Source organism: Ambystoma mexicanum, chromosome 3q (assembly GCF_040938575.1).
Source record: "Ambystoma mexicanum isolate Mex_15411 chromosome 3q, UKY_AmexF1_1, whole genome shotgun sequence".
NCBI lineage: Eukaryota > Metazoa > Chordata > Amphibia > Caudata > Ambystomatidae > Ambystoma > Ambystoma mexicanum.
The window spans coordinates 629,147,767-629,161,498 of NC_090926.1; the positions used below are offsets into that span (position 1 = coordinate 629,147,767).

The 13,732-nt window shown below is 39.4% G+C and overlaps 1 protein-coding gene across 1 annotated transcript; it reads right to left on the reverse strand.

Annotated features, from left to right (window-relative positions):
- Positions 1-657: 657 nt before the first annotated feature.
- Positions 658-13,500, reverse strand: LOC138582841 (uncharacterized). Its single transcript, XM_069654524.1, has 2 exons — positions 13,260-13,500; positions 658-3,640 (listed from the first exon to the last, which is right to left on the reverse strand). Exon 2 carries the CDS (start codon positions 3,586-3,588, stop codon positions 1,798-1,800), a length of 1,791 nt encoding a protein of 596 aa, XP_069510625.1. The 5' UTR covers positions 3,589-3,640; positions 13,260-13,500; the 3' UTR covers positions 658-1,797.
- Between the last annotated feature and the right edge of the window lie 232 nt (positions 13,501-13,732).

Consider the following 13,732-nt stretch of genomic DNA (forward strand, 5'->3'; position numbering starts at 1 on the left):
CCGGGAACTATGGTACCGGTATGCTTGCCGGTACCGTAGTTCCCGGACCGGCAAACTAAGGGCCTGTAGGGTATTTTGTGGAGATTTGGGGCCTGACGGTATTTTATTACCGCCGAGAAATAACTTAGCAATAATCACTCTTTGTATTCAGATTTGGCCATGTGCAACAATAATACAATGGACATGCATTATTTCAGCACCCAGACCTGCATATTTGGTATACGTGGTTGGTGGTATTTTGGTGAGCATAATTCCCTTGTTTTATTTGTGGCCCCAATGTCCAGAATCCCTTATCTTCGCTTAGATTTTTCGTGTGATCACTAGAGAGACCTCAGACCTGCATTCTAGGGAAACCACAATTTCCAGGGATAGTGTTGGTGCGCCACCATGGGCAAACTCACTGACTTATTTACGACAGAGAGCTATATGTGGTAGTCTTGTGGTAATTTCCACTACCTTATATACGGTAGGGAGCTATGTTCAGAGAGTCTCTCTTCCCGTTGGCTCATGTACCTCCAACAAGTTATACTACAGTCATTCACAATTATTCATACTGATTCTGACATACACACATCTGTCTTAAGATGACCATTGCACTGTTTAAAAATCTCCCCACATCATTGGCATTGTAATGGTAAATAGAAAATAAACCACCCGTCTGTTTTCAAATATTTTCTGTATTATAAAATTTACATTTAGGCATGATCTCATTTTTTACAGCAATAAAAGGGAACAATCAAAGCATTTTCAATGACACACTGCAATTATAGTGGCGGAGAACAGAACTTAAATTGCAACATTAGCACTTGATAAAGACACGCACGGGACTTTCATTTTTCTAAACTGACTGCATACTTTCGTGCACACACACAGCTCCCCCAGTTAGGTAATTACCTTATCTGTTCAGATTCTTCTCTCTGTGAATGTGGCTCTCTTGGCGTAACTCCAATAAAAAGGAACGCTTGCCTTCTCAAGCCGGGGTCATTGCCTGGAATTCTCAGCTTTTTCAGATAGGACTGCCTCTGCCAGTGGAAAGGGAATTCTTTCAGCTTTCCCCAGTCTCGACTGCAGCAGAACACCCCCACAGCCAGGTCTTCTCCCCAGTAGTGCAGAAAGATGTCTGCCTGTCTTTTTCCCTGCTACTGCCCACTAAAACTTTCCTCTCATCCTCTTTATGACGTGTTCCAATGAAATCCATCATCTCTCATCCTCCTACTTTTCAACAATAGCTTCGCTTATACATTTGCAATTGTTGCAAATCTGACTTCCTCCTTCCTGCCGTTACTGTGCACAACAACACGGATAATCAGGCAGAGAAGAGAAAAATCTGCACACTCATTTAAATGGTTTTCAAAGTATGCCTAATTCTGCAGTAGAGAACACATTTTATTAGTGGGTTATATTAAAATAAGGTTTTATTAGTCAGGTTAATTGTTAATATGTTAGCTGTTAATTTTCAAATGTGTCTCTAGCAATATAGGCATTTCAGGTGAAAAATAGTGTGCATTTTTAAATGAACACGTGTGCTTTTAACTGTAAAAATAGCTTTGCATCTTATATATTAAAATCGTTTTTTTGACTGAGTAGCCTGTCTTTCCTTGTTAATCTGCTAACCCATATAGCAATGCACCGCACCCTTGTGGTGGTGCTGCAAAAAAAAAAATGCTACTTGTGCAGTAGTACTGTACTCTGTGCTGTAACATGCCAAATATCCTTACATATACCCTCCTTTTGTTTTTTAGAACTTGGCTATAATCCAAGCCAATCTCTAAAAACAACTTGTTCTTTCTTTTTCTCTTAAAATGCATGTGTATTGGGATATCTTTCTCTTCCTGACGTAGTCAGTAAAATCAGTAACATTTTCATTTTTACTGATAGCACAATCAACCATCCACCCATGATTAGCACCAAGATAGCCAAACCCACTATTGAGCGTTCCCCCCAGGTTCCCCAATTAAATCTTTCCACTTCTATTATGCCCAGATTACTAATTGTAATATTGTTTTTTCGCAAATTCATTTTCATAACATGTCTTTCTTTGTGATTCAATAAATATTCCACATCTGGATCTATTGGAAAAGTATCCCTTTGAAAAAAATCGATATTTTCCACTTGGCTTTCCCAAACATCATTTGTTACATGGAACAATGTTAATCCCCCAATTGACACAATTGCATCCTTTGGAACCTGTAAATAAAAAACATTATATTTTACCTGTTTAACCACGTATGTTCCATGGTTTAAATGTACTACCGTCATGTTCTTTAAACAGGTACTGACCAACCATTTACCTCTGACCATCTTAGCCTGTGCCATTTCTTCACTCCCCATATTACTAATAATCACTTCACATCCCTCTGATATACTTGGGTCAGATTTCAATCCACAAATAGCATCTGTGGCATCAGGAACAAACGGTTTACCTGGACACATATAATTTTGTTCTTTAAATGTTACACATGTTTCCAGGTTTGGTATTAAATAAACTTCAGGTTCCCATGACTGAAATGCCACCACTTCTGGAGTCTTAATCTTAATGAATTTGTCCTCTTGCCAAAATCCCACGTTGTGTACCCACTTCGTTTGATAAATAAGTTCAGGGGCTACAAATGGGATGCATAGCAAAAATCCGATCTCTAGTCTTTCCAAGTCCACATATAACGGCATTGCATTCCCCATTTCGAATGCAATTCTTATCTGTATAAGGTCAATTTCCCTCCTGGTCAATCTTTCTATCATTTGCCGAATGATATCCTGCGAAACAAAATACAAGGGAATATGTCCTTGAATCAATTGTGAAACTGCAGTTTGAACTTCTCTCATATAATTCGTTAATAGTCTATCAACAGGACTCATTATGTTCAATATTTCATTTAAAGTTCTGTCATGCTTAAGTATTATTTTAGTCGCCCGTTGCATCACATCCGCTTGTTCATTTAGAATGATTGCAGTTTCATTTATGAATCTTACTTGTTCATCCAGTCCCCCTCTAATTCCATCTAATGTCTTTTGTATTATTTCTAGGTCAATACTCAGTTGTTGTGCTTTAGTACTCAGTGTTCCTACCGAAATAGAATTGGCTGTTGATATTGTAGTACCTATTATTGCCCCAATTATAGACATTACCATTGATATCGCGAGCATCACCGCACCTCTCTTTCCTCTCTTCTTCTTAATGTCTGCTGAATTCACGAATGTTTTTTCCAATTGCATTAATATATCTCTTATTGACTGCTTAGCGTCCTCTTTTCTTATTTCCAGCCACTCTTTAGTCTGTTCAATCTTAATTCCGGTATTGTTCAAATGTTTTTCAATCAAAATCTCAGGATCCAATGGTATGTAGATATTTTGGAAAATCATCCTTCTATCACTCATGATGAATCCTGGTGCTTCTTCTACCGCGATACCAGATGCTGGTCCAGGTTCAATGACAACCTGTGCTTCTGAATTCTTGAAGATCCCTCCAAATATCACTATTGTTAAACATGTCATCGGTATCATCTTCAATGCTGATCGCTTTGTAGCCTTGGTCTTCACCCCTCTTTGGGGCTTTCCCGGAATCCGTCCTCGCGGTCTCCAGTACTCCATCGTCTCCCGTGGCCTCTGATCCCGGAACCTCCGACCAAATAATGTTAATTGTCTAAATCAAAATAGAAAATAAACAGATTAAGTACATAGCACAATACTAATTTCCACCTTTTTGCCAAAAATAAAACATGCTTGGTAAAAATACTTCTTTTTTTTTTTTTTTTTTTTTCTGAAATTAAACACAAGTTAAAAGAAAACAAACACATATAAAACAGCATTCAATATTTAATACACTTTCTCTCTGTACACCAACCACGAGCTTCCGTTATATGTGCATTTATTTATTTATTTATTTATATTATATATTTATTTATTTATTTATTTATATTATATATTTTCACATATATTACAGTGTTTATGTGCCATCATAACAATCAACTTTTTTTTTTTTTTTTTAACTTCTTTGTCACTGCCTCCTGATTACACCCATTTATTTTCTCAAGGGACTCTATCCGTTTCCACATGCTCAAGCTGCCTGATCTCATGTCTGGGATGGCATGGTTTGATTTGATTTACATGGACAAACTGCTCTATTGCTGTTTCACCTTCATTTTTCAAAATTTTATACACTACAGGAGAGACTTTATCTATAATTCGGAATGGCCCCTGCCAGGCTGCCAGAAATTTAGAATTTTTCTGTTTACTTTTCCCAAAATGAAACTTGTACACCTGATCCCCTACATTGTATTCCTTTACTGATGTCTTTTTGTCATAATATGACTTAGCACTGTCAGCAGCTCTTTCCAGATTTCTCTGCACAAAAGCAAATGCATGTTGCAAATGCCTCCTCATTTCATCAATATATTCATGAACTGTGGATGCACTCACTAGAGTTTGCTCATGTGTTCTGTATAGTAGGTGTTGTGGTAACACCATTTTCCTACCTGTTAAGACCTCATGGGGGCTAACACCTGTTGCTTTGGCAGGAGTCGACCTGATTGCCATCAAAACCAATGGTAAACGCAAATCCCAGCTGGAACCTGCTTCTGCCACAAATTTCTTTAAAATGTCCACAACAGACCTATTGCTTCTTTCAACTGTACCTGAAGACGCCGCCCGATATGCGATATGTAGTTTCCTTTTCACACCTAGTATTTGCCATACCTTACTCATTAGAGTACTTGTGAAATGACTTCCTCTGTCTGACTCAATTCTTTGTGGCAACCCAAACCTTGAGAACACATGGTTCACCAGCAATGTGGCTGCTGTTTGCGCACTACAATCTGGTGCGGGAATGCACTCAATCCATTTTGACATCAAACATACCACACTCAAAATATAGCGGTGTCCCCTGCTCGACCTTTTTAAAGGACCTACATAGTCTATTTGCAAATCTGACCATGGGAGAGTTAGGCCTCTTTTCATCAATGGTGCTCTATGCATTGGTGAAGCAGGTTTAAATTGGGCGCATACTAGACATCCTCTAGTATATAATTCCACATCTTGGGACATATGTGGCCAGTAAGCATAATCTTTTAGTATTTCTAATGTCTTTTGTGAACCTCTATGGCCTGCAGTTATGGCATCATGTGCATGGTGTAGCATTAGTCCTCTGAATGAAAGGGGTACTACCCACTGTATTTGCCCTGTTATGGACTCTCTAATCATGAGTCCATCCTGTAATCTAATTCGTGTTTTGTTCTTTAATAACACCCTCAACTCTTCTTTTCCCATACAATCATTTTCTGTTAAAGGATTTTGTTCAGGATCCATCAAATGATTATAATAGATTCCCAAAATTTGATCATTCTTTTGTGCCTCAATCAAATCTTGGTCTGGCGTGTCATGACTCCACTGCACCACCGGTTGATCTACCTCCTTTGGTGCTTTAGACCGTGTGACTGCATCAATTTGTATTTCACCCATTAAATAATCAATAGGTAGCAATTCTCCCATCACAGCCCCAATCTTAGCCAGATGGTCTGCCTTATCATTTCCCTCCTTATCCTCTCCTGGTGTTTTTAAATGCCCACGAATTTTTCTCCAGTATATTGTTAAATTATTTTCTGACACCAATTTGTCTATGGCTTGTATCATTTTTCCATGTTTAAGTGGCTTTTTGTTGTATGTAACCATGCCTCTTGCTTTCCAACCAGGCAAATACTCCACAAAGCTATTCCGTGCATAGTCAGAATCAGTCACCAGGACAATTTCACTGAACTTTTTATCAACTGCAGTAGCAATTGCTTTATAGATGGCTGCCAATTCCGCCACCTGACTGCTCCTATCTCCAATCCTCATCCCTATACTAGGAACGCCTTCACATTTCAACCAGACATTTCCTATTCCTGCCACTAATTGTTTATTACTGTCATTTTCAATGTGAAAAGCACAACCATCCACGTATACAGTTGGCAAATCCTTGCATGTTTTTTCATCAAAAGCTTTGTGTGGTGATTGTTCAAATTCCTGTAAACTAGCTTCCACATCCATTTCATTTGTTATTTGTTCAGCTGCACAGTCATGTAAGTCAGCTAACCCTTGAGCAATTGGGCTCTTTTTATTTTGTCCATATCTTACTTCTACGGGAAAACCTTGTAATGCCAGCGTCCATGAAGTGATTCTGGATTGCGCTAGATTGCCTGATCTAATTCTTTTACTTTCTAAAAATTGCAAAGGTTGATGATTTGTTTCAATAATCACCTTTTCTCCCTGAACAATGGGGCGAAAATGTTGTAGCGCCCACACAGTGGTTAATAGGGCCTTCTCACATTCATTAAATTTCATTTCAACTTGGGAAAATGCCTTACTTGCATATGCAATGGTTTTGTGATTCAAATCGTGTTTTTGTGATAACACTGCTGACATACAATGTTCAGAAAAGCCTATTTCTATAAAGAAATCCCTATCCTTTATGGGGTATGCTAAACATGGTGCCTTTACAAGACATTCCTTCAATCTAGCCACTGCATCAGATTGCTCTCTTTCCCATCTCCAGGGAGTATTTAGTTTAAGCAGTTTAGTCAATGGTTGAGTGATTTCTGCATAATTCTCAATGAACTTTCTGTTATAGCCTGTCATCCCTAATAAACTTTTTACTCCTTTCACATTTTTAGGATCTTTTAATCTTTGTATGGCCTCTATTTTCTTCCTTTGTGGATTTAGCCCATGTTCAGTCACTTCATGCCCTAGAAAGTTCACTTTTTTCTTGCACCATTGTGCTTTTTGCAAAGATACTTTGGCGCCTGCTTTCTGCAATTGGCCAAGCACATGTCTTATTTCATCAAAATGGCTTTTAAGGTTTTCATTTTTTATCAAGACATCATCCACATAAACTATTGTCCCTCTTTCCGCTGCATCCGGCATGGCCTTTCTCAAAAATATGCCAAATTCACTCCCACTATTGATGTACCCGAACGGAGCTCTAAGCCAGGCATATTGAGTCCTGTCAAATGTAAAGGAAAATAGGTGTTGTATCTCCTCTGCCAATGGCACACACCAATATCCAGATGTGAGATCTAACGTGGTAAATACATTTGAACCATGTATCTGAGCTAGGCCCTGATCAATGAATGGTAGTGGCCATCTAGATACTGGTACTCTTTTATTTAACTCTCTTAAGTCTGCACACAGCCGCCATTGACCATTTGGCTTTAACACACCTAAAATAGGCGTATTGGATGTGCTATGAATGGGCCTAATTATTCCCCGTGATTCCAAATTTTTAATAATCTCTGCCAATGATTCTAAACATGCCAGCGGTAGTCTATACTGGCGTACAAACACTGGATTTCTGCTACAACCTTCTGGTAGTGTGGCCACATGTAAATCAGTTAAACCACAATCATAAGCATCTTTTGCAAATACATCCTTGAACTCCATAAATATTTCCCTCAGAGTGCGTCGATCCTCATCGCTGTTACATGCATCCGCTAAGGAGATCTGCTCTTCTACCATTCTGGAAAATTCTGGAAACTCTTCTGGTAAAGGAATCTCAGCGCTTTCCTCTAACTGTGTGGCTGTGTCTTTTTGTAGAGCTGCCACTTTCAAATATTTTGGCATATCAGCTTCCACTTCAATGGGCTGATTTCCTGTTTCATTTTCATTTAAATTAAATATTATGCAATCCTCTTGATGGCAGCACACTGTCTCATTTGAATCATAAGGATACACAGAATGAATTTTAAACATTCCTTTGGGCTGAGAGTCCAGGTGTTCTGGCAACTCGCCCTTGGCATCTACATATTTTTCAGGAATATTCCCAATCACCATGTTATTTAAATCTGCCGTATAATGTGATTTTTGTATGGCCATTCCTAATGGGGAGTTTTCCTCTAAATGAATATCCTGACAACCTTTATTATTCACCATGATTTTTACAGATCCCTCACCAATGTCTACCAATGGAATGTATTCATAATCCAGGCCTTGCTGTTTTATGGATTCATTCAGGCATACAAATGCATCAGAGCCTTTCATCTGCTGTCCATTTTTGCATTTCAGTGTTATTGCAAACTGTTTTGTAAATGCAGGAATAATAGTATTTTTCCTCATCTGTAATTCGACTGCATAAGGAACTAGTTGTGCACAATGATAAGCCCTTCTTTTGTCTTCAAATTCAGGCGCCGGCCCACCTAGGCGCGACCATATTTTTTGATTAAGGAAATCTAACACCATACACATTCTGTGCATGATGTCATTGCCCATGTAAAATTCATTTTGTGCTCCACTCACTATCCATACATTATGGTAAATTGCTTTCTGCCCAATGCTAATTTTAAGCATGCATCTGCCTGTAATTCGGTTTTCAAAGTTTGGACTGTCCAACCCAGAAACATATTGGTTTTTAATCCTAAATTTCGGGATTTCTTCCCTCTCCATAATTTTTTGCAACAATTTCTCATTAATGAAACTCCTTTCATGTTCAAGCGCTAAAGTGGCTTTTATTGTTTTAAGATAATCATTTATACCAGCGTGAACCCATGGTTGCTCATCTTCCATGTGTATCTCTGCCAGAGTGGTAATGTGTTTTTCTGAATCTGTTTTAGGAACAATATTCTGTTTGCATGTATTCTCTTTTAAATAGAAACGTAATGTGTGTTCGTCTATGGCAGTCTGCCAATCTTTCCTTGGGTCCAAGTATATTTGTACAGGTAGTTTTTCATTGTCGCTCTGATCTTTGTCTTGACACCTTAATATAACAGTGACACTAGGTATGCAGCTATTCTGTAGATATACCTCCACAGCATCCTTTGTTTTGGCAACGGTGTGACATTCTTTTATATTGCTGTTTTGTGATTTTAGTTTCTTAGGCCTCAATGGTTTTTTGGTTAAGGACCACAGCACTCCATTCACCCCATCTATGAGAGGAGACAATCTTTTCAGGCAATCTGTCCCCATCAGAAATGGAATTTCACAAATAGATGTGATCAATACCTCTTGTTTCATTCTGTGCTTTCCTATTTTTATGTCAACCTCAGTTACACCTATGATGGGCACCTCCTCCCCATTAAAGTTATGCACTGGGCCTTGATTTGCCTTCACTGTGATCTGACTCTGTGGAGGCCTCCCTTCATTGATACTCTTTACCAGCTCCTTGGACATAATTGTGGCCTGTGCGCCAGTGTCAATCATAGCAAAGGTGTGGCATTTTTCTTCTACAGTGATGGGTGCATAATATCTGTCCTCAACTTCCTCTAATACACATAAGAAATGTGAATTCTTACTGATTTCAGGGCTCACCTTTCTCAGGCCTTTTTCACTTTTGGCTAAGCACATTGGTAAATGAAAAGACATTTTTCCCTCCTTTTTACCCATTTCTGTGCGAGATATTTTATTCATTTCTCCATGTTCAGAGGTTTTTTGGAGTGTGGCCACCGTTCGCCCATCCATCTGGGTAACATCAGAGACCACATTACAACCTTCCAACTGAACATGTGTCACAACATCATTCAGCAATTTGTCATTTTTTAATTCTGTGCATTTGTGATCATTTAGTGTAATACCAGTCCTTTCAGCCTCTTCAAAAATATGTGGCTCAAAGAATTTTTCAGGTGATTGACTTGTACCCTCCTTGTGAGTATTTCCTTTTTCTGTCTGTGTTTGGTAATTGTTTTGCTTGCCCAGGGAAGGAGCTATGGCATCCCCATTTACTCCCTGTTCACTGGTATTCCCCATGCATGAGTCATTTTTCTTAAATCTGTCCCTTTGTTCTTTTGGAATTCCTAATGTTTCTTTTTCATTTGTGCAAATCTTTACTGTTTTATTTAGCTCTAAGTTAAACCGTACCTCTTTTTTAGAAGTATTTGCACTTTCTGTCACAATTTCATTTACTGGTACTTTCATTTTTAATCCATTAGTCATCTCAGAGTCGTTATGCAAAGTTATATCAGAGCAATCTGTCATTTTGGCACTGCAGTTATCATGAGTACTTAGTCACTTTTCGGAAGCCCCCCGGTCATTGCTATGGCCATCAGCCCCCTCTTTGGAAGGTTGTTTTTGCGCTGTATAGAGCTTTCCTATTTGCTCAGCTAACATTTTCACTTGGGCCTCAAGGCATTGGAACCTTTCCACCTCTCTAGGATCCTCTTTCTGTGGCCTAGGTCGATATTGGTTGTTTTCCCCCTGATTGGATCTATTCTGATACCTCTCAGGTGATTGATACCGGTTGGGATGGTTTCTGAACTCTTGATTCATTTGTGGAGGGGAGCGGGTTGCACCCATCCTTTGATTATAGTCCCCTGGTGGGGAATCATTGTACTGGCGTGGACTGTAGTTCACGTTTTGCTTCATGTCCTGTCTCTCAGATTGTGGGTACTGGCCCCTATATTGATTTCCATTATCAGTAAATCGATCCACATATCGGGGCCTATCCTGATTACCATATATCATGGTGCTGGGATCAAATCTGCTCTGTGTCCCCAATGACTGGTAGGGACCATCATTTCTTTGATCTTGATTTTGTCTCTGGTTATTGTTCATACCTGCCATATCAAACCGGTATCTTACCTGGGGTCTATCTCCTAAATATCTAGGGCTGATGTAGCTCTCTCTATTACTAGGATCATGTGATTGGAACATTGGTACAGGAAATGGCGATCTTTGTTGATTACCCCTTTGTTCAGGTGTCACATTATTTTTACCTTGGCTTTGAGCAGACTCAAGGGACATTTTGGCTGACCTGATTTCCATTACTGTGGCTGAGGGTCCTTTAGATTTAGGCCTAGTAACTTTCATTTTATCACTTTCTCTACCCTGACAATAGAGTACCTCATATAGCTTGGTGCTTTGATGTACAATCCATTCAAGGGACTTGTCACGGTCAAATTCACGGACCAATTGGGATATGATGTCTTTCTGTAGCCCATAGAAGTATGCGGTTTTAAACTCATTGGAATTTGAGTCAAAAGATACATCAAAGCGAGAGAATGCTCTTTTTAAGTCTTGTAAAAATTGGCGAGGTGATGTATTAGGTCCAGCAGTAATAGTGTACGCAACTTTCTTTGCCTCCTGCAATGACTGAAAAGGAGAAAAATGGCGCCTAATTTCTTTTTCAAACTCCAGCCATGTCATATTCTGCTGTTCATTTAATCCCCTTATGATGCTGGCCGTCGGGGCATCTAAAGTTAAATGAAAATATTGTCTGTACTGTTCCTTAGGTATCTGGAGCGCTTTAAAAATGTCATGCACCGCTTCTAAGTGATCCTCAATGCAGCATTCACCTCCCTTTTTAAATGGTTTGATCAGGGCTTTAATGGATTTCATTATTTTTATGGGGCTACTTGTTGCAATGCATGGAATTGCACTATTTTGTGATTCAATCCTGTTTTCAGGTGTATGAGATTGGTGGCTGCCCCCAATGGGAGTATCAAATCCCCCAAGGGCGCTGCAACCAAGTTCAGTCACCGGCCCTGTCACTGGGGCACTAGCTCTTTGGGCAGAGCTAGAATTCACCTCCACTCCATTGAAGGTGGTACCCTGCCGCCTCTCCTGTGGCCTGGGAATGCACATTTGCTGTTCTAAGTCCTTACACTTTTTAAGGAGTCTGTTGGCTTCATCATGCAAATAATTATTTTCATCACTCATTTTATTAATTGCCTCCTGCATATCGCACATTTGCATTTGGCATTCATTGAACTCTTTATTTCTCTTGTCTCTTTCTTGAATCATTTTAATCATTTCTTGTTCTACACTCTGGAGATCACCTTCTTTTTCGCAATGTTCTTTTTGTAAAATCTGCATTTCTGAAACAACCTCATCTTTATCCTGCCTAATGTGATCCACTAAGGCTTTTAAGTGTGTCAATTCTTGCTCACTATCTTCAAATTGTTTCTTGCTTTTGGATAACTGAGTATCAAAGTCTCTGCATTTTAATTGCATGTCTTTTTGGCATACATCCAATTCTGCTCTCAACATTTCCTGATTTTTACTTGCCCCATCTAATTCAGTCTTTAACCTGTTAATTAGCTGAGTATCATTCTCTTGCATTCGCAGTGACTTGTTTAAAATAAACCATATTTTGCCGCATAGCCGTATTAAACAGTCTTTCTCTGCACTTTTATCGGCTGCATTCAATAATCTTGTAAGGCAGACCTGAATTATGCTGCCTTCTGCAAAAATATTGTCTAGTTTTTCTTTCTGCACCTCACCCTGAATGCGGTTACTCCATTCTAAGGTACTGTTCGAAGACCAATTCCCATGTGCAAATAACTTTGCCTCTAAATATTGCACTAGATCTGAGAATGTGGTTTCCCTTTGTGACATTCTGAAATTCGTTTTTAGTGGCACACTGCTATTATAAAATGGGTTCCCTTTAATGTGCAAATGGCAGTGTGAGACACGCTTGCCACGCCCAGTAGGTACTCTATGATCACTTTCCCGGCCTGCAACGCACCATAAATATGTAGGGTATTTTGTGGAGATTTGGGGCCTGACGGTATTTTATTACCGCCGAGAAATAACTTAGCAATAATCACTCTTTGTATTCAGATTTGGCCATGTGCAACAATAATACAATGGACATGCATTATTTCAGCACCCAGACCTGCATATTTGGTATACGTGGTTGGTGGTATTTTGGTGAGCATAATTCCCTTGTTTTATTTGTGGCCCCAATGTCCAGAATCCCTTATCTTCGCTTAGATTTTTCGTGTGATCACTAGAGAGACCTCAGACCTGCATTCTAGGGAAACCACAATTTCCAGGGATAGTGTTGGTGCGCCACCATGGGCAAACTCACTGACTTATTTACGACAGAGAGCTATATGTGGTAGTCTTGTGGTAATTTCCACTACCTTATATACGGTAGGGAGCTATGTTCAGAGAGTCTCTCTTCCCGTTGGCTCATGTACCTCCAACAAGTTATACTACAGTCATTCACAATTATTCATACTGATTCTGACATACACACATCTGTCTTAAGATGACCATTGCACTGTTTAAAAATCTCCCCACATCATTGGCATTGTAATGGTAAATAGAAAATAAACCACCCGTCTGTTTTCAAATATTTTCTGTATTATAAAATTTACATTTAGGCATGATCTCATTTTTTACAGCAATAAAAGGGAACAATCAAAGCATTTTCAATGACACACTGCAATTATAGTGGCGGAGAACAGAACTTAAATTGCAACATTAGCACTTGATAAAGACACGCACGGGACTTTCATTTTTCTAAACTGACTGCATACTTTCGTGCACACACACAGCTCCCCCAGTTAGGTAATTACCTTATCTGTTCAGATTCTTCTCTCTGTGAATGTGGCTCTCTTGGCGTAACTCCAATAAAAAGGAACGCTTGCCTTCTCAAGCCGGGGTCATTGCCTGGAATTCTCAGCTTTTTCAGATAGGACTGCCTCTGCCAGTGGAAAGGGAATTCTTTCAGCTTTCCCCAGTCTCGACTGCAGCAGAACACCCCCACAGCCAGGTCTTCTCCCCAGTAGTGCAGAAAGATGTCTGCCTGTCTTTTTCCCTGCTACTGCCCACTAAAACTTTCCTCTCATCCTCTTTATGACGTGTTCCAATGAAATCCATCATCTCTCATCCTCCTACTTTTCAACAATAGCTTCGCTTATACATTTGCAATTGTTGCAAATCTGACTTCCTCCTTCCTGCCGTTACTGTGCACAACAACACGGATAATCAGGCAGAGAAGAGAAAAATCTGCACACTCATTTAAATGGTTTTCAAAGTATGCCTAATT